We start from the raw sequence: 23,850 nt of genomic DNA on the forward strand, positions 1-23,850 counted from the left end.
ATCAGAACTGAAGAATTACCTTATGTTTCTGTAGCAAGCTTTGAGCCACATCCAAAGACTTGCCTTGGTTTGTGGAGTTGGCAACTGACATCCGCTCATTAATCCACTTCATTTCCATGTCATGGTAATGGTAGAACTCATACAGTTCCACTCTTGCCTGCAGCAGCTGGCCTCTCTCAGCAAGAGGTTCTTGGAGAGAGTCAAACCTGCAAGCCAGACATTAAAACAGTGCTGTTCACATATCATGAAATCACAGCTGAAGAAATCACAGGAGCCTCCCAATAATCAAACATTCGTAACAGATTAGTCTATATCATCAGATTTATAGAGCACCACAAAAGGCTAATGATTCAACTGTCAGTGAAGTATCTTCCCCTCTACGATATTTATAGTTCTGATATATTGTTGATCCTAAACTTGTGCACCCGGCTTGATTTCTACACCCACATCGTTGAAACCTCTTAGAAGGACCACTTTAAAATCATATATCGGGAATCTCATTAATTATAGAAGTCAGCAGTCACCTCTCCTATCTTTTTTTTTTTTTTAAGAATTGGGTTTTTGTTATCTGCTAACAATCTGCTAAGGAAGTGGGGGAAAAAACAAGAAAAAATGTTGACAAACCAATAATTCCAGGGAATTTGATCACTGATAAGAAGTGGTGTAGTAAATTCTGACATGCAGGCACTCATCATGACACCCCTATAGCCACACCCTCAAGGAAAGTCCAAAAGGTCCGGCAGCTGTGCTGAACCATATCAACACAATAGGATATATGTGTGCGTTTTATTTGGTACATTTGTATCCTGACATTTCTCCTAGAAGCTCAGGGCAACATTTTACCTTGTCAGGTAAAAGCGATAGAGAGATAGTGACTTGCCTAATGCTTCACAGCACAGTGGGGATTTGAATCTAGGTTTTCCCCACAACCAGCCCCAGGACTGTCATCAACACATCCATGTGTTCCCTGCCTGTTACTTTTTATTCCACTTCTAATGTAGCCTTCAGAGTTCTGTTTCCTACAGCAAAAGCCGCTCACCTTTCCAAATACCTTTGTGTCTCATCCAGAATCCTCTCACTGTCAAAATGATTGGTGGCCATTTTCTTGGCATGGGACACAATGGAGCTCATTTTCTCAGCCAGTCCCTGCATCTCATTTTCCAGCTGTCTGTGGTCCTTGAGCAAATTGCGACTGGAACGCAAGTCATGACCCATCTCTGCATCTTGAAGAATCTTCTCTATCTTCTCTATCTTCTCTTCAGCATCCTAAAGAGGAAACGTTGACAGAGATGAGATAAAATATGGATTATTCGCCTTCCTCTGTCTTTCCTCTGGCGTAAAGTCTCCGCGGAACTGGTGGGATGGTGTAGCCAGTCAGCAAGCTCTGCCCTTAGCATTTACTTCCTGGCGCAGCATGTCTTAGTTTCTGAGTCCCTCTGCCTCAATAATTTTTTCCATTATACACCAATTAGATTAGATTTTATTTAGATTTCATATTTGTATGCCACTTTTCTACAGTAAACTGTACTCAAAGCGGCTCACAAAAAGCAGCATTTGAAAGAACAAACAATTTGTTACAAAACATATCAATTAAAAGTTCAAATATAAAACAATTCAATACATGTAAAAGAGATTCAATATTACAATGAAACAAATATGAAGCAATATCAAAATTAACAGGTAAAAGTACAGATAAATCCATGCCACTAGTGCTGGTTTCACTGCACTCCAAGGGGCCACAGCAGCCTGGTTATATACAGTTCAGGGGGTGGAGAGTTCTGAATTACCACCCTTCAGGGGGCCACAGCAGCCTGGTTATATACAGTTCAGGGGGTGGAGAGTTCTGAATTACCACCCTTCAGGTATATCTGGCTGAATGCTGGGAGTTGTAGGACTTTTTCTCCTGTCTAAACAAGCACAGGGCTGCGCCCTAACGTAGCTAGATAGCATCACCTCTCTTTTTTACTGGTAAGAATCATAACGGTAAATATCAACTTCCAGATACCTGAATGGTTATGACTCAGTTCACATAGAAGACTCACTTCTCCAAGACTAGTCTACTAAGCTTTCCTTTGCTATTAGTATTATTACGGACAGATTCTTAGTGGTTATAGCTAGGCCTGCAAATTTTTAAAAGAATAATTGTATTATCCTTCCCACCAGCACTCTGAATACTCTTTTTTTGCTATCTCTTCATTTGCAGTATTAGCTTTAGAACTTAAAGATCTTTTATCTGTTTAATATTTTTAAATGTCAAATACTCATTTGTCAAGTGCTCTTTCTTTTACCAACAGTGGTGACAATTCAGTTCAGGGCACTGCTAGCCTTCCCAGTGGAAACGTATCAGCCCCTCACCTTGAAAAGTTCCATAAGCTGTTCTTGCTGCCCAGCCTGTCTCAGTTTGTCTCCTCGTTCTATCATCTTGCCATGGAGCTTCTCCCATTTCTTCTTCAGCTCTGACGTTTTGTCCTGAACGGCATCTGCAGCATAGTGGTTATCCTGAATGAGCTGATTTCCAGCCTGGACACAGACAGTGCATTGGGTCAAAAACAAGTCTCTTGATAGTTTAGTTATTTCTACTTACCCATGTTTATTTCAGAGGCTAGATAGCATCACCGATGCAATGAATATGAACCTGAGCACACTCTGGGAGAGTGCGCAGGACAGGAAGGCCTGGCGTGCTATGGTCCATGGGGTCACGAAGAGTCGTACACGACTGAACGACTGAACAACAACAACAACAGTTGTGTATGGCACAAACTATTATCCTAAAAACCATAAAGCAATTATCTCCAACCAGTGGCTGAACAAACCAATCATGCTGTAACAACAACACTGGCAGCTGTAATCTCAGTTGGGAGCAGTTCAAACTGACCTCAAGGACAAAGTACTGTTTTATTATTTAGCTGTAGAGAAATCCTGCATCCCATTAGGGTCTTTGCAGGGGTAGATATGGCTCTGTTGGTAGATCTCTGTGTGATTTGCAGGAGATTAGCAAGGATTTTGGACTCCCAATTGTTTAGCAATAGCAACTGCACAATGACTCCCCCTTTGCCCTAAATACTTCTGAAATGAATAAAGCTTCAGGTAAAGGGGAATGGATTTTTGTGCGGAAGGACTGTGAGCTCCATTCAGTTCTCCTACTCAAAACAAATTCATGGGCTCAGAATTCTTAGAATTAAAGAGACTAGCGCAAAAGACATACACTTAGAATTAACATATTTTGCACTAGTCTCCAGTTGCTAGATCTCAGGGTTCTAGTAAAAAGCAAAGTAGATCCTGCAAGGCTGCAGTTTGCCCACCCCCGCTCACACACTTAGACATATCTAACACCAAAGCCACTCATTTTGGGATTGTGCATATGATGAGGAGATGCATGTACACATATACACTCCCCTAGATCACTACTTTTAATAAATACCTGTAGTTGTTGGGCTACTCGACTATCTTTTATCCTAAAATTCCCCCTTCTTTGCTTTTTTATCATCACATGCAGAGCTATTAAGTCATATTTCCAACAGCCAAGTATGCAATACATTATATTATTTGGGCTTCATTCTTTGATTACTAGAAGCCTTATACTAGGCTTTATTTTTGGGGGGAGGGGGGTCAATTTCTGCAGAAGCCTTATACTGGGCTTCTGCAGAAATGGACCATCCATCCTCAGTTTTAATATTAGAAACTTGCTTAAAAAAAGAAAAGAAAACCAAGGCTTTCAGGAACTCAGAATTCTAGATCCAGCACTGTGTGTTTTGCACACAGATTCCTGCTCATAGGCTGTTAGAATCTGGCAATTTGCATGGAACCATTGCAATTAATTTTGAAATTCTCTAATCAAGCAAGAAATGGGTGAAATAGTAAAGTGTATCTGTAGCGTTGACTATTTTGCCAGTTGTCACTATGGCTCTGTGAGACTGGCCTTACCACCATCAGATCCACAAAATGCTTTTTATTGGCCATCATTTCTTGTTCTGCAGCCTCGTGCCTTTTCAGCTTCCGTAGGATATTTGTTGGGTCACGGTAGGACTCATCTGATGCTATCTTGTACTTCTCCTCCATCCACATCAAGAGCTCAGCAGTGTCATGACTGAACTCCTGCAATTACATAGATTTTAATTCTTAAATGGATACCGACTAAAATACTCCTTTTAGGTGAACCCTTACCCGAAAGCCTTTCTTGCTGAAAAGGTTTGGATGTATGGGCATGAAAGACAATCTTGGGCCAGTCTTGCAAGAACGTGGACTGATAATACATTCCCGATGATCTACAGCACATCTTATAACCCATATATTAATTTTTCCTGTGATCATCACCACTATTTATTTAGTGCCAGATGGCCAGTGCAGAATACAGAAGTGGCGCACCTCCTGTCCAGAAATGACCTGTTCTTTAAAAAGGATATAGACAGGTCCCCAGGTGAACTTTACAACCCCAGTGAGAGAACACAAGACTTGATGTTCCTGCATATATAAAAAATTTCTGAAAAGGAAAGCTATCACGACTGTGTCCTTGCCTAGCAATCTCCCCAATGTGCTAGTTCTACACACAAGTAGATTTTATGTGGGGAAACATTCAGACATGTAATCTTCAACCTGCATTCTAAAGTGGTACAGTCCTAGGAGAATTGCACCATCTGCTTTTTCTGGGCAAGTCTATTAGCATTTAGGAACATAGGAAGCTGCCATATACTGAGTCAGACCACTGGCCCATCAAGCCCAGTATTGTCGACACGGACTGGCCTTGGCTCTCCAAAGTTTGAGGTAGGAGTTTTTCTAGCTCTACCTGGAGATGCTGGTGATTGAATGTGATGCTGGGACTTTCTGCCTGCAAAGAAGGTGCTCCACCACTAAGCCATGTCCCCTCTCCGCTCTCACAGGGCAATGCTGATAAGAAAGAACTGCAGCACTAGCGGTGAGGATGATGTAGGGGACAATCAGCTGATAGCAGACTCACACTGCTTCTGCAAAAGATTCATAGACTTTGGAAAAGGCGGAGTAGGCAAGAGAGACGAGTGTCATTTCTTGCCTCTCTGAAGCCCTGCATGAGGGGAAGCGGGCTCCCCTCCCTCCTGAAAGCACTCTGTGCATGTCAGAAGACTGGGATGATGGCAGGGCTTTGTCCAGAAGGGAGACAGGCTCTTCCCCTGCCCCATATCCTCTGGAATTCATGGAGAATTTGGGGAAGGGTGCTCACCACTGGCAGTCTGGAGAGGGGATTTGTAGATCTCAGAAGGGTGGAAGGTTTGGGAACTCCAGCATTCTGTGTTAGGTATCAGGAATTATCTTTTTACAGTAAGGTATTTAAGCGACATATGCGAGAAAGTAGTTAAGAGACGTTTCATTGAATCAGACATTACCTGAAGTAGATTTAGGCCACAATCCTATGCATGTTTAGACAGAAAAAGATCCTACAACTCCCAGCGTTCCCCAGCCAGCGTTCCCCAGCCAGCATAGGATTGCGCCCTTATTTATTTAGAAGATTGATAAACCACCTTTTTAGGTAAACTCTCCCAATGCAGCATGCAGGAAAACATAAAATGGCAAAACATGATAAAACAATAATAAGACTAATACAATCATAATTAACATTTAAAACCAGATAGCACCATATATAGAATGGCCCCAGTAGAGTCCTAATTTAGTTATAAACCAAGGTAAATGGGCGAGTCTTTAGGGCCTGCTTGAAAGCCTGTAATGATGGAGCCTGGTAGATATCAATTGAAATAGAGTTCCACAAGTTGGGGCTATTATCAAGAAGGTCCTGTCCCTTGTGCCCGCCAGCCTAAATGCTCTTACAGGCAGGCACACAAGTACAGTCTCTGTCCGATGCTGATCTCAGGGTGTGGGCAGGTTGGTATGGGTGAAGGCAGTCCTTCAAGTAACCGGACCTAAATAGTTCAGGGCTTTAAAGTCCAATGCCAGCACTTTAAATTGGGTCCAGAAACACACTGGCAACCAGTGCAACTGATACAATATAGGTGTCACATGATTCAACCACCTAGCATCTGCTAGGACTAGGCTGACCATATTTCCTTGAGACAAAAACGGGATATTAGGATGACAAAAATGGGACGGGGTTATGTAATATTCCGTATTCATGAAAAACAACCTAAACTCACTGCAAAAGAACATGGAAAGGGGTGCAAATGAATAACACTAATTTACTGCATATACACACAAAAAACCCACTAATAAATATACATATATAAAATACTTATAAAATATCACATCAGTAAACAAATCTGTATGGCATACCACACTGAACACTCTAATGCAGGACTGCAGTGGCCAGACTGCAAAACATCATAAACATATACCAAAAAGAAAAAAAAAAAGGAATGAACACCCCGACTGCTATCACAAGCTGGTATATGCTAATGTCCCACCGGAGAGTTCCGCTGTAATAAAAAAATAGCTAACAGCCTGTTGAACTGAAATATGAGTCTGAAAAGTCCAAATCAAACTGAATGTAGGGCAGAAAGAATCTCTATGGGCAGAATGATGGTGGAAATAACAGCAAGACTCACCCTCCTGGCTCCCACACACTGAATGCGGCTTAGTGACCGCCTCTTGAATTCCCCGCCACTGCAGACAAGCAAGGGGGCGGCGTCTGATCGTCGCTAGCTCAAGAAGCCTGGCCCTGACTGGATAAAGTAAACCGAACTTCCTCTTTCGTCACACTAGTAGTTTTACTGCATGCATTGATTAGCATAGAGCCTTATGATAAACATGTTCAGTTTTTTACAAAAAATTAAAAACAGGACAAAATTGGCATTTATATTAAAACGACGTGACGGTTGGGAAATATGAAAAAAACGGTACTGTCCCGTTTAAAACAGTACATATGGTCAGCTTAGCCAGGACCCAACTCGCTGCATTTTGTACCAGGTTGGAAATACCTAATTGGACAATTCACAATCCAGTGTGTGATAAACCCAACTACAGATGGACTGAAGTACGTCACCCTCTAACCTGTAACTGAAGAGAATCTAGTAGCCTCCGCTTCCTCTGCTCATTGTTGTTTGTTAGCAATTTCCACCTCTCTCGTAAGGCAGCCATTCTCTCCTCAATCCTGCAAAAGAAATAACAGAACTTTCGGTTTATCCAAAAAGCATTATGGGAGGCAGGGAGGAAGAGAGAAGGTGGGGAGGGGATCTCATCCAAACCTTATAGAACTTGTTAGCATGGCTTCAGCAACAGACATGGAGCAATGATGGCTGCTAGGCAAGATTGCTCATTGTGTGATGGGAGGACTGCTTCCTGCTGAGCCAGCAGTGGTCCTAGAGCATCTAAGATGCATCAGTAGTCCTAGAAGGCATCTAAGACAGCCAGTTCCCAGGAAATGAACTCACTGAGCCACCAGTCAGGGATGCTTTAAACTGGATTCCTGCATTGAGCACAGAGTTGGACTCAACGGCCTCAATGGTCCCTTGAACATTATGGTTCTATGAGTTGAGGCTAGCTGAGTGTCTGGCTCAGATTTACTCTACTATTCAACACAAAAGACAAGGAAGCAAGGCTATATAAATTCCTTTTACAAACTAGCCATCATACTTGGAAATCCAGTTTCATGTCTGGTATCAACACTGAACATCATTGTTTTTAACTTAACAAATTACTTTCCTGCAGATATCGTTCATCATACAGACGTCTGAATTATATAATGGATATGGGTCTATTTCCAAGTGGGTGGAAGCTACATACAATATACAGTGAACAGATGAGGTCATCAGATGAGGTGCCCTAGTGTTTTTGCATGGACACTACAGTCTGTTTGGAGTCCACTTGGAGTATAGCCTTCAGTGTACTGCTTGCCTCTTTGTGGAACTCCCTGCCTCTTGATGTTAGGCAGGCACTTACATTGTTTTGCCTTCTGCGCCTACTGAAGACATTTTTATTCAAACAAGACTTCCCTCACTGACCAGCTGCAGTTTTAGATAACATAATCTGAGGTTTAACATTTTAATTCTGAATTGTGATTGTTTTCCCCCCTTTCTTTTTATTGTTCACTGCTCTGAACTCTTGGCAGATATAGAGTGGTATATAAATCCTGTAAATAAATAAATACATAAATAAATAACAAACAAATAGACAGAACATTTGGGATAGATTGGCCTAGAAATATACGACAAGAGTGAATGACTCAAATTGCCAAGAAACATTAGTCCAACTACTCTGGGATTAACGGAAATGGAGGCAGGCTGAACCTAAGTGGCTTGCTTTGCTTGGTTGTATCATTTGATGGCTCTATTCAGATGCCATGTCAAATTACAGTTTGCACTAACCATCGTTTGGAACCCATTATGGTTTAAGCTTCGAAATGTACAACAAAAAATCTGTGGTTTAGAACTGCTTGACAGCTTTCCCATCTTTTCAGCACTCAGCTTCAAAAGTTCACTCCCATCTCCATGGCAAAGTAGACTCTGGAGGCGGAGCGAGGGTCATAACTATGGCTTATCAATGCAGACATCATGCCAAGCTATACTTAGCACAAACCATGGTTTGTTAGGCTCACTTCAAACCATGGTTCCCGATTTGCTGGCTTAATGCAAACCATGGTTTATCAATGCAGACATCAGCCAGAGCATAGTTAAACTTCTCTAACTGTAGTTCGGCATGATGTCTGAACTAAGCCAATAACTCCTCCCTCTCTCATTTTTGTTCCTAACTGCGCCATTGTTTTTCTAGGGATGGACAGAACACTTACCTTCCGTTCTGTTTCCGCTGGGGGGGGCACTCCATCCCTCCCCCCGGAATCCTCGATGCGGGGGAGGCGATCCGGTCCTCCCCCTCAGAATCCTTCCCGGCCGGCTCTGCTCCGCGGCCAAGGTGCAGAGCCGCCGGCCGGCTCTGGTCGCCCGCAGCCGGACATCCGGTCGCTGGGCAGCCCTGTAGGGACGCAAATGGCGGCTGTCATAGCCACTGCCATTTGCATCCCTGTATTTATAAATACTTTATATCAGATGAGGCGCCCTGTATTTATAAATACTTACATAGCCTATCACGGCAGGGGGAAAAAAACCCAGCGTACACAAATGGCGGTAGCTGCCGCCATTTGCGTACGCTGGGTTGTTTCCCCCTGCCATGATAGGCTACATAAATACTTACGTAGCCTATAAGTATGGCGTCCCTATATGGCGTCCCTGCATTAGCCGTGATAGGCTATGTAAGTATTTACGTAGCCTATCACGGCTATGAAGAGGAAGCGAATGGCGGCCGCAGGACGGTCGCCATTCACAAAGCAGCGCGGACGGGAGCAGGTAGGTGCTCCGTTTCACGCACCTTTTGTGGGTTGCGGGCAGCGGGGACTTCATCCCGCATGCCTTTCGTGGGTTGGGGGGGTGGGGGCTTCGTTCCGCGATAGATTTTGGGGGGCTGAATGCACTGGCATTCGGCCTCACCGAGATCCGTCGCAGAATTCTCTGACATCCCTATGTTTTTCTCTCCTCAGACCTTCCCTAGGGGTGGACGAAAGTCACTTACCTGTTGTCGAAGGCCGTTCGCGGTGGGGGGGAGGCGCTTCGCTGCTCCCCCCGCGAAGTTCAGGCCGGGGGGGGAGGCTTCCCGCCTCGCCCGGCTGAAATTCAGGCCGGGGGGGGAGGCTTCCCGCCTCGCCCGGCCGAAATTCAGGCCGGGGAGGAGGCGCCTCGCCTCGCCCGGCCGCGAACACGAAAGTAAAAAACAAAAAAAACAAACACCCCCTGATAGGCTACGTGACGATTCACGTAGCCTATCACGGCTAGATCTGCAAAGTCAGCCGTGATAGGCTACGTCAATCGTCACGTAGCCTATCACGGGTGACTTTGAAAAAAAAAAGCGCGTACGCGAATGGCGGCCCCCATAGGGAGCCGCCATTCGCGTTCCTTATTTAGTCGCTGTAGTCTACGTAAATGTTTACGTAGACTACGGCGAAAATAAGGGCAACGCAAATAGCGTTGCCCTTATTTTCGGCGTAGTCTACGTAAACATTTACGTAGACTACAGCGACCAAATAAGGAATGGGAATGGCGGCTCCCTATGGGGGCCACATTATCCGTACACTCTTTTTTTTTCAAAGTCACCCGTGATAGGCTACGTGACGATTCACGTAGCCTATCATGGCTGACTTTGCAAATCTAGCCGTGATAGGCTACGTGAATCGTCACGTAGCCTATCAGGGGGCGTTTATTATTTTTTTTTCTTTCATTGCAATGGCGGCGGCGGCAGCCAGTCAAAAGACCGGCTGCCGCTCCTGCCTCGCTCGAACACCCGCCGAACCGCAGGCCGGACCAGCCACCGGGAAGGACATTCGGTGAAGGTAAGTCCCGTCCCGGGGGGGGTGCGGGGGTGTGTGTGCGGAGGATTTCTCCCCGAAACTTGTTCGGGGGGCCGAACACGTTGGCGCTCGGCCCCCCGAAGTTTCGGGGAGAAATTCTCCGCCATCCCTACCTTCCACTTCACTCCACTTTAACCACAACACAAAGCACTAGATAGATAGGAATCAGTTTCAGTTTATAACAGAAGAACTATGTCCCAGGCAAAATCTGCCCAAGGCTATGCCTTTTCTTTTCTTTTTTGGCATAGCAGCTTCCTCCACAACCAACACATGCTGTGCACATACAGCATTGCAAACCCACTTTGAAAACTTAGGCGGGTTTTCCAATCACTTGGATTGCTATCAGTAGAAGAGTTGGTAAAATATTGTCAGGGTGGACACTGAGCCCATAGAATCCCAGAGTAGTTCTGATTCTGAGGAAGAGCAGTCGCTCCTGGGAGAGGAGCGCGCTCCTCTTTCCCAGGGCCAACAGCTGACGGAGATTCCTCCCACCAGCATTCCTAGCTTAGATAGCAGTCCTGGGAGTGACAGAGCGCGGGAAGCAGACTTGATGGATGCGCGACGCCGACGCAGAGAGCGGCGCCAAATGGAGGACGCAGAAAGGAGGCGTAGTGCCCGGTTGGCGCGCAAACAATGGCTGCACCCAGAGGATCCAAGGGAAAAGGGGAGGGACTCTCCCTAGTCCTTAAGTTCAGGGGTCTGCCAGTAATTCCCTTTCAAACGGGGACCAACTGTTCCAACGTAGGGCATAGGTACTCTGCTGCTCATATCTAGTTGCTAACAGTAGAGTTCTTAATTGTAAAAGAGGAATAAAGCTTTGAAAAGAATCCCTTTGTCTGTGTCTGGACTTGGCTACTGGATTAGACTGAGAGAGGCCTCCAAGGAACCCTTGACAAAGATATAGGCTGTCTTCTCTCATCCAGATTAAAAAAAATACTTGAACACATACGTACATGTCAGAAGCAAAATGGCCCCTTTCTATTAGCTGATCTCCATGCTCATTAGCTGCATTTGCCCGGTGTTTCAGCACCAGTAGCACCTGTTCAAAATCCTTATGCTGCTTCAGGAGACTCCGAACAGAATCCACGTGGTCCTAAAGAGGTGGAAAGCCAGAATGATGACATCCCATGTCATGACACAAATGCATTTTCTCTACAACAGTTTAGAAGATGGCATTTTCTCTGGCATATCATTTGTTATCTACCTTCTTCACTGTGCAAGCAAGCAACCTTTATGTTATGCTTGTCAGTGAAGGTGCCTAAGACACCCAGACACAGGAGCAGCTCAGTTCTTGCTGTTGAGTCATCTGTAGGGCTGTCTACTACCATATACAGGGCAGATATCTCCACACAACTCAAGCAAATTAGCCAAACCATGTGCTAAAGGGGAATGCAAAACACAAAGCAAAAAACTACCTTATTCATTGGCCTTGAGCTAAATCTCTTTCTGACCCCACATATGCAGAACAAAGCAAAATCAAGTCATTGCCTCTGAAAAGGATATATTGGGAAGTATCCAGTGGTGCCATTGTGCCAGCGAGAATGACCACTAGTGCAGCAGGAAGCTAGCACTCGCGACAGCATCCCCAGAAACCAGCTCAAACTAGCGCTTCTGGGACGGAACAAGTCAGCGGAGGCTGGGTTGCTGTAGGAAGCGCGGTAGCTTCCCGTTGCGCTAGCAGTCATTCCCACTAGCACAATCTGTTAAGCACTGGCAGGCTGCCAGCACTGGACACTGCCCATGATGAAGGCACAAGTCCATACACACCCAATAGCCTGAATTCATTCAATTTATGTACAGTCTGGAAACTGGATTCTAATCTTGGTAGTCAAAAATGTCCCTGATGAAGGAGAACAAAAAACCTGTCTCTTGCCCCATGGGCCACTGAGGCATTGCAACAACAGAAGTAACTTGCATGAATTCATCCAACTTCATCTTGAAACCAGTGAAATTATCTCCTCGCATAATTGTTTTTGTGAACTGCCCAGAGACCTTCGGCTATGGGGTGGTATACAAATATAATGAATGAATGAATGAATGAAAAGACTGTAGGGATGTGCGAAACTCACCTTTTCGAAGGGGATGATTCGCAGGGGGGGGGGAGGCACTCTGCACCTCCCCCCTGAAATCCTAACCCAGCCGGCTCTGCTCCGTGGCAACTCTGCGGCCAGGTGCATTCGCAGGCGTGCGGAGCCTGCAGACGCAAATGGCGGCGGCTATGGCAGCCGCCATTTGCGTTCCCTTTTTTTGCTGTGATAGGCTACGTAAATATTTACGTAGCCTATCACGGCCTCTGCAGGGACACAAATGGCATCCCTGCGTTAGCTGTGATAGGCTACGTAAGTATTTACGTAGCCTATCACAGCAAAAATGGGGAAGCGAATGGCGGCTGCAGATGCGGCCGCCATTTGCAAAGCAGCACGAATGGCACCAGGTAAGTGCTCTATTTCACGCGCCTTTCGTGGGGTGGTGGGGCGGGGGGCTTCATTCTGCCACGGATTTCGGGGTGCCGAATGCACTGGCATTCGGCTTCACTGAGATCTGTGGTAGAATTCTCGGACATCCCTAGAAAAGAGACCAGATTTCTGTGGAGAGAACAAGGCATCTTCAGTTCAGGAGGGGGGTAATTCTTAGCATGGTATAAAAGTTCATCCTTCATTTCATTTCATGTATTGCATTTCTATACTGTCCAATAGCTAAAGCACTTTGGGCTCTCTCAAAGCCCTCTTGGATGTATGCTATATTAAACTGCAAAAAAAGGGAAGAATAGTGTGTTTTTGTATTTGCTATGATTTGTTTTAATACCTCATAATAGCTATTGAATATGGTTAATATGTAAGTCAGTCATAATTTTTTAAGCAAAGAGATTTGTACTTTTGTCATGCATAGCTAACATTCAGGCTCATTTAATTGTTTATATTATAACAGAAGCCCGGGAGAAGCATCAGTGAGTTACTGAGATATATGGGTGCCCTGGAGGAGTAGAAACATATGGTCTGAAACATGCAGTGCGGGGGGAATGAGAGTAACCTGAAGACTATGTATATATCTAGGTAGGTACTCAGATAGAGAGCAATCCCATTGCCCCTAGATAGTGTCTGAAGGGCCACAGGATACTTCAGGCAATATCCCCCTCCAAAGCCATAGACAGAGTTATGGAGCTTTTCTATACAGGGCATTTATTGTGTGCTTCTCATTCCTTACTCACGGTTGTTCATGTGTTTTTTAGACGACAACATGAACCTTCAGTTTCACTTCTGTCTTTTAAGAGCACTTTCCTGGCATTTTTTTAGAGCAGGGAAAATGGAGTATTATTTGTGATAGTGAAAGACAGTGTATTTTCCTACTTGTGCAATTGCTTTATTCCACCATAGCACAGTGCCACCTACAGGTTATGAAGCAAAAAAGCAGGAAAATAAAAGGTCTTTGTGTAGAGCTTGGATCTTAATTCTGTGATGAAAAGAAAGTAGATATAGCGAATTAACAGCCTTGTGTAGAAAAACGCATGATCTCAGAAGTGGAAATCCCCACTTGGATTTCCCCACCCTTCAAGCTGCTGTGGAAAGCTCTGTGGTGGCTCTTCTCCTGAAGTGAGAGCTCTGACCTCAGGATGAGGATAGAGAAGGAGGGGGCATGCCAGCGGGTGAGGAGTGAAGGGGAGAAGCTGTGGATCCACTACATCCAACGTCCTCTTGGCCCCAGTCCCGCCCCCAGCGCATGACTCAGCTAGATGTGCTCAAAGCCCTATCTAGTAAAAAAAGTGCTAGAAGAGGGTAGAAAGGCTAAAAAGGGCCTCTGCTGCTCCTCCTGCCAACAGCCCAGCAGGGCATGGGAATTTAAGAAGCCCCCGCGATCAGAGGCTTCAGTTGTTCAGGCAGCAATCCCATAGGACTGCACCCATAGTTAGAAAAGCCTAAGTTCCACCCTCAGTTTGAAAACATACCCCAAGATGGTCAGTCCGAAGAAAGGCCTCGTGGCTGGAGAGAGCAGCATAGATACAATCAACTTCTCTGTTGAATTTCTGCAATTCTACATCCTCCTGGAGTTTCTTTTGTCGCTTTGCCCACAACTCATCCAGCTCATTCCTTTCCTGAGTAAGCTTGTGCACAGACTCACAGACATCCAAGGCCCTGATGCTGGATGGACCATCCATGATCTTTTGACCCAGCTCTTGCAACTGCTTAAACCTGCCAACAATCCCATGAAAAGAAGGCAGGTATTATCTTCGTAACAGGGCACCTCCATCAAGGGAAGGCATATTTGCTTAGGAACATATTTAATGGTCACTTGTATTGAATTGCAGACCTGTCACTCTCTCCATTCTCCATTATTATTCCTTTGGAAATTGCAAAAATGCAAAATTAAAAAAATAATTACGGTTATTAAGGCTTGGTAAAAAAGCAAAACATGAAACATTTTCTAATAAAATGCCATGTTTATGCCATGATATTCAGTGCTGTTTTATGGTTGAGTTGGTCTTCAGTTATGTAGGGAACTCTGGAAATGTAATTTAATTAAACGCACAAGCATTTTAGTAAGAACAGGCATTGTAATTTATTATCTTGTGCTGTTTCCTCCATAATAGAACATTATGTGCAGACCTAATGGTAGGAAACACTCCTGGAGAGTTTTTGTGACAACCATGGTCCAGGGTGTTCCCTTTGCCATACCTCTTTTTTAGGAAACCAACCCTCTCCTGCAAAAAACCAAACCAAAACAAGAAAGCATCCACACACACTCATATACTTTTAAGAAATCCAGAACTAGACATAGCAATTCTGATTGGTGCTGCATCTTCTTCTTACAAGGACACTTTTACCTGTGGTTCTGGCTGTGTATCTCCTTCAGCAGGTCCTGGTGTCCTTTTAGCATTTGCTCTGCAGACACCACATCTACACTCATCTCCTCACTGGTCAGTTTCCCCTTCATGCCATCTGCCCACAAAAGGAGTCGACGGCTGTCTTGGAGGAAGGTCTGTTGGTCCTGTGCTACTTGCAAAGTCTTCTCCTTCTCATCTGCCCTTGACTTTAGTGTTGACAACAGCTCCTCCATGTCTTCTACCTGTTCCTTTATGGCCCTGCTCTCTGCAGGATTGGTATTCTTGATCCTGCATAATGAAACCAAGGTGCATACTTGTATTGGGGTTAGGCGTGGGTCCAGTTCATTATAGCCTGAGCTGAATTCCATTGGGATCCATCAAGGAGAGACAGTTTGGGATACTTAGTCAAGAATAGGCACTGCAATTCCTTGTACTGATATCCTTAAGGGAATGCTCTATACATTCATTGTGTTTCATGTTCCAATATATGATTGGGGATTTGAAGGATCCATTTTTCAGTCTAAAGACATTCCCATACGGAACTCCATTTGGATCTTGCATACAGTCAGACAAGAACTGGTCTAGTGTAGCAGTTAAGAGCTTGAGGTTTAGGACAGGAGATCATCAGTTAAAATCTCATCTCAGCCATGAACACTCCAGTTTACTTTAGGCAACCTCTGTCTCCCTGCCTGTGGGGATAATAACGCTAGTCTACTGAGTTCATTTCTCTATGTGAAGTGCAAGCACCTAGGGAAATGTTCTGTTCTAGCTGCCCATGAGAGTACTGCTGTGGTTAAGTTGTTGGACTAGGAGCAGGAAGACCTCAGTTCAAACTCTGCCCAACCATGAAGCATGACCTTGGGACAGTCATATGAACACAGGTAGACGAAATGTCAGACTATGGTCGGGTTTGGACGACCAGCGGGGAAAAGAAGCCACAGTGGCTTCTTTACCCTGCCCCATGCATGCTGCTCGTACACCCGCAATTTCCCTAATTACCCTTGTTGTGGCACAGGTTGCTGTGTTGTCTGAACCTGGCGAGGTGGAAACTGCAGTCCCAAGCAGCTGGAGGGCACCAGGTTGAGGAAGGCTGCAATATGCGATGGAGCTTTTAGCTCTGGCACCCTCCCCTCTCCCTTGCATGGATTCTTCTTGGCCATTCCTGTGTGCACAGGTGGGGCAGGAATGCATGCATGCTTGCAGGGATCCATGGTCATTGAATTAAGGGATCTGAGAGCCAAATGAAACTGGGCTGTGTGGATAGGTCCTAAATCTTCTCAATAAGAGCAGTACTGAGGATTACTCCTTCACCATATCCAAACCAGAGCCCAACCCATACCAGCGGAGGCTGGTGGCTCTGATGTCATGGGGCGGTGAATCCGCTCTGCATTTCGGTAAGAATTCTAAAGGAGCTATCCAAGATGCTGAACCCAATACCCAAAGTAGCTCCTTTAGAATTCTGGCTCGTTCTGACTGAAAGCCACAGTGATTTTGGAGCCCCACTGATATTGGAGCCACCAGCCTTCACTGACCCCCTACTACTTCAATAAGACAGAAGATACTTTTTAAAAAGCCATTATTATAGCCAGCGACACCCATCCTTGTTGCTACCCCATCTAGAACAATATGTATCAGTAGAGGCACATCCCACAAGTCATAGAATCATAGGGCTGGAAGGGGCCTACAAGACCATCAAATCCAACCCCCTGCTCAATGCAGGAAGCCTGATTCCCAGGCGGTCTCCCATCCAAGTACTACCCAGGGCTGGCCCTGCTTAGCTGCCGAGATCAGCCGAGACCAGGCACATTTCATGAAGCCACAAGTCAGATTCCCCAGGCCTATAACTCAGCAAAGGGCTAGTTTCTTACGATTTGGCCACACTCTTCAGGTATTCATTTTTTCTCTCCAGCACTAAGACCTCTCTCTCAAAGGCTGTGAGCTTGCGTGCCTCGGACTCCAGAACAGCAGGCTTGTTCCCACGTCCTAAATCCTCAAGATGGATCAACTTGTCTTGAAGCATCGCTTGTGTATTCTGGCAGTCCTGAAGGAATGTCTTCACATCAGCCACACCAACCAGCTCTGAGCCCTTCTGTTCTTTTAATGCTTCCAGGTGCTCCCACCTAAGGGTACAAAAGAAAAGCAGAGTGCAGCAGGGCTGGCTATGGTTAGTCCAGGATAAGGGAGAGGAAGTCTGTGTATGGTCAGAGAGACTTTCCTATCAGGTTAAACTGCAGGAAGTCTCAACTAAAACACGTTCTTCTTAAGAATAAGATGATGATTATTTGTTCCCTGCGCTTTCCTGTGTAGGAAAATATGCATCTCAATATGTAAAGTACACATTGTGTACACCACAAGTACTCAGATTGGGCCACCACTGTGTGCTGTCTCATAGGAGAGATGTGAGAGACACAAGTCCTGCAATTTTAATAAAAACAGATTCCAGGATTTCATCTTGATTCTTTGCTCAAATTAAGACCCTAAGGGAGCAATCCTATGCATGTTTAAACAGAAAAAAGTCCTACATGCTGGCTGGGGAATGCTGGGAGTTGTAGGGCTTTTTCTGTCTAAACATGCATAGGATTGTGCCTTAACTATTGTACCGTAACTATTATATTTATTATATTATATTAATTCTTAATCTAAAGGATTTTTTTGTTTACTGAGTAAAGCATTTTTCTAATATATGTTGTCTCCATATTAGGGATGTACGAAAGTCACTTACCTTTTCGCGGATTCTGTTCTTGGTGGTGGGGGAGGCACTCTGTCCCTCCCCCTGGAATCCTCGACAGGGGGGGAGGCGATCTGGTCCTCCCCCCCGGAATCCTCGACGGCCGGCTGTGCTCCGCGGCAGCTCCGCAGAGCAGCCGGCCAGTGCTGTCCGCAGCCGGATTTCCAGCCGCAGACTGGCTGGTGCGGACGCAAATGGCAGCCGCCATAGCGGCCACCATTTGTGTCCAGCCAGGCAGCCGTGATAGGCTACATAAGAATTTATGTAGCCTATCACGGCTCACTGCCCCAAAAAACGCAGCGTATGCAAATGGCGGTGGCTACGGCGGCCGCCATTTGTGTTCCCTATTTTTTGCCGATTTATCTTACATAAATATTTACATAGGCTAGAACGGCGAAAAATAAAGGAACGCAAATAGCGCCCACTACGCTATTTGCGTTCCCCCTTTTTTTGCCGTTTTATCTTCCGCAAATATGTAAGATAAATCTGCGAAAAATAGGGAACGCAAATGGCGGCCACCATAGCCGCTGCCATTTGCGTACGCTGCGTGTTTTTTTTTTTGGGGGGGAGCCATGATAGGCTACACAAATTCTTACATAGCCTATCACGGCTGTAAGGATGGCAATGGCGGCGGCAGCAGCCCTGCTGCGGCCAGCCAGGAGACCAGCCGCCGGAGCCGCCGCTGCTGGAGCTGCCGCCAGCAGAGCCAGAACCGCCGCCGCCAAATCCGCTACATCCACCCCAGGTAAGTGCCGTCCTGGGGGGATTCCGCGTGGGGGCGGGGGGGCAGGAGGCCGTTCCGCCACGGATTCTGGGGGGCCGGATTCTAAAGAATCTGGCCTCACTGGAATCCGTGGTGGAATTCTCTGCCATCCCTACTCCATATGTAGAAAGAAGCCCAAGAGAGCTTGAGGAGCTTCCAGACCGTGGAGAGGGGGAGTCTAACTCTTCCTCTCCCTGCCCTGATCTGACAAAAATCACCTCTCCAAAGTTGCTTCCTGTGTTTCAAGGGAAACTCCTATTGGTACTAATAGAGGCTTTTTCTCTTGAAATGCAAATAGCACCATCCAATAGTCCAACTGAAAGTGTGTCAGGGTCAAAAAGAGTTAAGTCCCCCTCCTCGATGGTCCTGAGGTTGCCACACTCCCTCCTCGCTGCCAGATGATATTTACATAACAAAACAATGACATATTAGTTGCATTCACACAATTAACATCATGTTTAATTTTGCCTGAAGGTCTAGTTCTCACTTTACACTTTGTACTTGGGTAGGTTCACTTGAATCCCCTTCATGGATCACTGCCTTGTTGAGGCGAAGGGGCTTGCGTAACTCAGTGAAGCCATAAGCTATGCCGTGCAGGGCCACCCAAGACAGACAGGTCATGGCGGAGAATTCTGATTCTGACAAAATGTGGCCCACTGGAGAAGGAAATGGCAACCCACTCCAGTATTCTTGCCAAGAAAACTCCATGGAACATATCACAAGGCTAAAAGATATGACGCCGGAAGATAAGCCCCTCAGGTCGGAAGGTGTCCAATATACTACTGGGGAAGAGCAGAGGGTATTTCCAAGTAGCACCAGAAAGAGTGAAGCGGCTGGACAAAGCCAAAAGGACACTCAGCTATGGATGTGTCTGGTGATGAAAAGAAAATCCGATGCTGTAAAGAACAATATTGTTTAGGAACCTGGAATGTCAGATCAATGAATCAAGGTAAACTGGAGGGGGTAAAACATGAGATGGCAAGATTGAACATCGACATCTTGGGAATCAGCAAACTCAAATGGACAAACATGGGCGAATTTAATTCAGGTGACCATCATATCTACTACTGTGGGCAAGAATCCCTTAGAAGAAATGGCGTAGCACTCATAGTCAACAAAAGGGTGGGAAAAGCAGTACTGGGGTACAATCTCAAAAACGATAGAATGATTTCAGTACGAATCCAAGGCAAACCATTCAACATCACAGTAATTCAAGTCTATGCCCCAGGCACTGATGCTGAAGAAGCTGAGGTTGATCGGTTCTGTGAAGACCTACAACACGTTCTAGAACTAACACCAAAAAAAGATGTCCTCTTCATCATAGGGGATTGGAATGCTAAAGTAGGAAGTCAAGAAATCACCAGGATAACAGGCATGCATGGCCTTGGTGAACAAAATGAAGCAGGACAAAGGCTAATAGAGTTTTGCCAAGAGAACACGCTGATCATAGCAAACACTCTTTTCCAACAGCACAAGAGGCAACTCTACACATGGACATCACCAGATGGTCAATATCGAAATCAGATTGATTATGTCCTTTGCAGCCAAAGATCGATGGAGAAGCTCTATACAGTCAGTAAAAACAAGACCTGGAGCTGACTGTGGCTCAGATCATGAGCTGCTTCTTGCAAAATTTCGGCTTAAATTGAAGAACGTAGGGAAAACCACTAAACCATTCAGGTAGGACCTCAATCATATCCCTTATGAATATACAGTGGAGGTGAGGAATAGATTTAAGGGATTAGACCTGATAGACAGAGTGCCTGAGGAACTATGAACAGAGGTCCGTAACATTGTTCAGGAGGCAGCAATTCAATCCATCCCAAAGAAAAAGAAATGCAAGAAAGCAAAGTGGCTGTCTGATGAGGCTTTACAAGTAGCTCAGGAAAGAAGGGAAGTGAAAAGCAAGGGAGAAAGGGGAAGATATATCCAACTGAATGCAGAGTTCCAGAGAATAGCAAGGAGAGACAAGAAGGTCTTCTTAAATGAACAATGCAAAGAAATTGAGGAAAACAACAGAATGGGAAAGACTAGAGATCTCTTCAAGAAAATCGGAGATCTCAAGGGAATGTTTTGTGCAAAGACAGGCATAATAAAGGACAAAGCAGGCAGGGACCTAACAGAAGCAGGTGAGATTAAGAAGAGGTGGAAAGAATACACAGAAGAACTATACAGGAAAGATCTGAATGTCCCTGATAGCCATGATAGTGCGGTCACTGAACTTGAGCCGGACATCCTCGAGAGTGAAGTCAAGTGGGCCTTAGGAAGCATTACTAACAACAAAGCTAGCAGAGATGACAGTATTCCAGCTGAGCTATTCAAAATCCTAAAAGATGATGCTGTTAAAGTGCTGCACTCAATATGCCAACAAATTTGGAACACTCAACAACGGCCACAAGACTGGAAAAGGTCAGCTTACATTCCAATTCCAAAGAAGGGCAATGCCAAAGAGTGTTCAAACTACCGTACAATTGCGCTCATTTCACATGCCAGCAAGGTTATGCTCAAAATCCTACAAGCTAGGCTTCAGCAGTATGTGAACCAAGAATTACCGGAAGTACAAGCTGGGTTCCGAAGAGGCAGAGGAACTAGAGATCAAATCGCCAACATTCGCTGGATTATGGAGAAAGCAAGAGAATTCCAGAAAAACGTCTATTTCTGCTTCATTTACTACACTAAAGCCTTTGATTGTGTGGATCACAACAAACTGTGGCAAATTCTTAAAGAGATGGGAGTAAGGATGGACGAAAGTCCCTTACCTGGTCCCGCAGCTTGCTTCGCATTGGGGGGGAGGTGCTCCAGTTCTCCCCCCGAAATTCTTGGGGGGGGAGGCGCCCCGCCCCTCCTGGCCAAAATTCAGGCTGGGGGCAGCGCCCCGTCTCCCCGGCCGCGAAATAAAAAAAGTAAATTGAAAAAAAAAACGTGATAGGCTACGTAACGATTTACGTAGCCTATCACGGCTAGATTTTCAAAGTCAGCCGTGATAGGCTACGTAAATCTTTATGTAGCCTATCACGGCTGACTTTGGAAAAAAAAAAAAAAGCACGTACGTATTTGCGTTGCTTATTTGGGCACGGGTAGTCTACATAAAGATTTACATAGACTACAGCGAAAATAAGGGGAACGCTATTGTGTTGCCCTTATTTTCGCCGTAGTCTATGTAAATCGTTACGTAGACTACCTGTGCCCAAATAAGGACTGCAAATGTGTACGTGCTTTTTTTTCCCCAAAGTCAGCCGTGATAGGCTATGTAAAGATTTACGTAGCCTATCACGGCTGACTTTGAAAATGTAGCCGTGATAGGCTACGTAAATCGCTACGTAGCCTATCATGTTTTTTTTTTTTTTTTACTTTACTTTGTAATGGCGGTGGCGGCAGCCGGTCAGAAGACTGGCCGCCACCCCCACCCCCGCCAAAATGCTGCCGAAACGCCACCGGGACTCGTCGCCGAGAGGGACATTCGCATGAGGTAAGTCCCATCCCGGGGGGGGGGGGGGCAGAGAATTTCCCCAACAATTTCGGGGGAAATTCTCCCCCGAATTCTCCGCCATCCCGGAGTACCAGACCACCTTACCTGTCTCCTGAGAAACCTGTATGAGGGTCAAGAAACAACAGTAAGTACCAGACATGGAACGACCGATTGGTTCAAAATTGGGAAAGGAGTACGACAAGGCTGCATATTGTCACCCTGCTTATTTAACTTATATGCAGAGTACATCATGAGAAACGCTGGGTTGGATGAATCACAGGTCGGAATTAAGATTGCCGGGGGAATTATCAACAACCTCAGATACGCAGATGATACCACCCTAATGGCAGAAAGTGAAGAGGATCCAAGGAGCCTCTTGTTGAGGATGAAAGAGGAGAGTTCAAAAGCTGGTTTGAAACTCAACATTAAAAAAATGAAGATCATGGCATCTGGCCCCATCACTTCCTGGCATATAGAAGGGGAAGAAATGGAAGCAGTGACAGATTTTATTTTCTTGGGCTCCAAGATTACCACAGATGGTGACCGTAGCCATGAAATTAAAAGACGCTTGCTCCTTGGGAAGAAAGCTATGGCAAATCTAGACAGCAGAGTAAGAAGCAGAGACATCACCTTGCTGACAAAGTTCTGTCTAATCAAAGCTATGGTTTTCCCACTAGTAATGTATGGCTGTGAGAGCTGGACTATAAGGAAGGCTGAGCGCTGAAGAATCGATGCTTTTGAACTGTGGTGGTGCTGGAGAAGACTCTTACGAGTCCCCTGGACTGCAAGGAGGTCAAATCAGTCAATCCTAAAGGAAATCAACCCTGAGTGCTCATTGGAAGGACAGATACTGAAGCTGAAGCTCCAATATTTTGGCCACCTAATGTGAAGAGAAAACTCTCTGGAAAAGACCCTGATGCTGGGAAAGACTGAAGGCAAAAGGAGAAGGGGACGGCAGAGGATGAGATGGCTAGATAGCATCACTGATGCAATGAATATGGACTTGAGCATGCTCCGGGAGAGAGCGCAGGACAGGAAGGCCTGGCGTGCTATGGTCCATGGGGTCACGAAGAGTCGGACACGACTGAATGACTGAACAACAAGGTTCACTTGAGTAAAAAAATATACACACCTCTATCAGATAAAGGCTAAATTAGCTTTCCCTAACCTGGTGCCCCCCCCCCCATGTACTAGATCTGTATGGGACTAGATCTCCCATAATCCCTTGGATTTGCTGGCTGCAGATGATGGGAGCTGTAGTCCAACACATCTTGAGGGCACCAGGTTGGGGAAGGCTGCGTGAACTACATATCAAATTAAGTGTGTGTATCCTTTATAAGCACTTTGAATTGGGAACTTTATTCCTCCCCTGCGTCCATGTGTTGTTTTTTTTAAGGGCATGTATGCATCAAATTTACAAGTCTGCTTTCAGATTTGATGAGAGATAGAAGAATGTATATCTAAACTGAGAATAATCCCTTAGATGTTACTGGGCCAGTTTTTTATGCTGACGTTTTACCTCATGCTTATCTCTTTTTTACGAGTTTGGATCTCATTCTGTTTTCCAGGGCTGCTCTTTGAAAACATATCTGCTAAGCAATTGATGTCATCCAGTTGGCTCTTCCCAGCAGCCAATTCTGTTAGGAAACTCTAAAAAAAAAACCCAACAAAAAAAATCACACAGAAATATAATAGGAACATTAAAAAATAAAGGCACACCTCCAAACTTTACAATACCTAAAATGATGATTCATAC

The 23,850-nt window shown here is 45.3% G+C and overlaps 1 protein-coding gene across 1 annotated transcript in view; it reads right to left on the minus strand.

The window, feature by feature from the left end:
* The window catches only part of SPTBN5 (spectrin beta, non-erythrocytic 5), a 176,165-nt gene that overhangs the window by 114,589 nt on the left and 37,726 nt on the right, over positions 1-23,850 (minus strand). The window contains exons 15-24 of the mRNA XM_084846925.1: positions 23,614-23,744; positions 17,003-17,254; positions 15,135-15,422; positions 14,259-14,502; positions 11,269-11,408; positions 6,973-7,072; positions 3,925-4,095; positions 2,356-2,520; positions 1,040-1,266; positions 20-206 (exon numbers count right to left, since the gene is read on the minus strand). Of these exons, the coding sequence (XP_084703051.1) occupies positions 20-206; positions 1,040-1,266; positions 2,356-2,520; positions 3,925-4,095; positions 6,973-7,072; positions 11,269-11,408; positions 14,259-14,502; positions 15,135-15,422; positions 17,003-17,254; positions 23,614-23,744 (1,905 nt within the window). The remainder of the gene's footprint in view (positions 1-19; positions 207-1,039; positions 1,267-2,355; positions 2,521-3,924; positions 4,096-6,972; positions 7,073-11,268; positions 11,409-14,258; positions 14,503-15,134; positions 15,423-17,002; positions 17,255-23,613; positions 23,745-23,850) is intronic.

This window comes from Heloderma suspectum, chromosome 1, assembly GCF_057233095.1.
Source record: "Heloderma suspectum isolate Gila_16-S chromosome 1, 16-S_ref, whole genome shotgun sequence".
NCBI classification, from domain to species: domain Eukaryota; kingdom Metazoa; phylum Chordata; class Lepidosauria; order Squamata; family Helodermatidae; genus Heloderma; species Heloderma suspectum.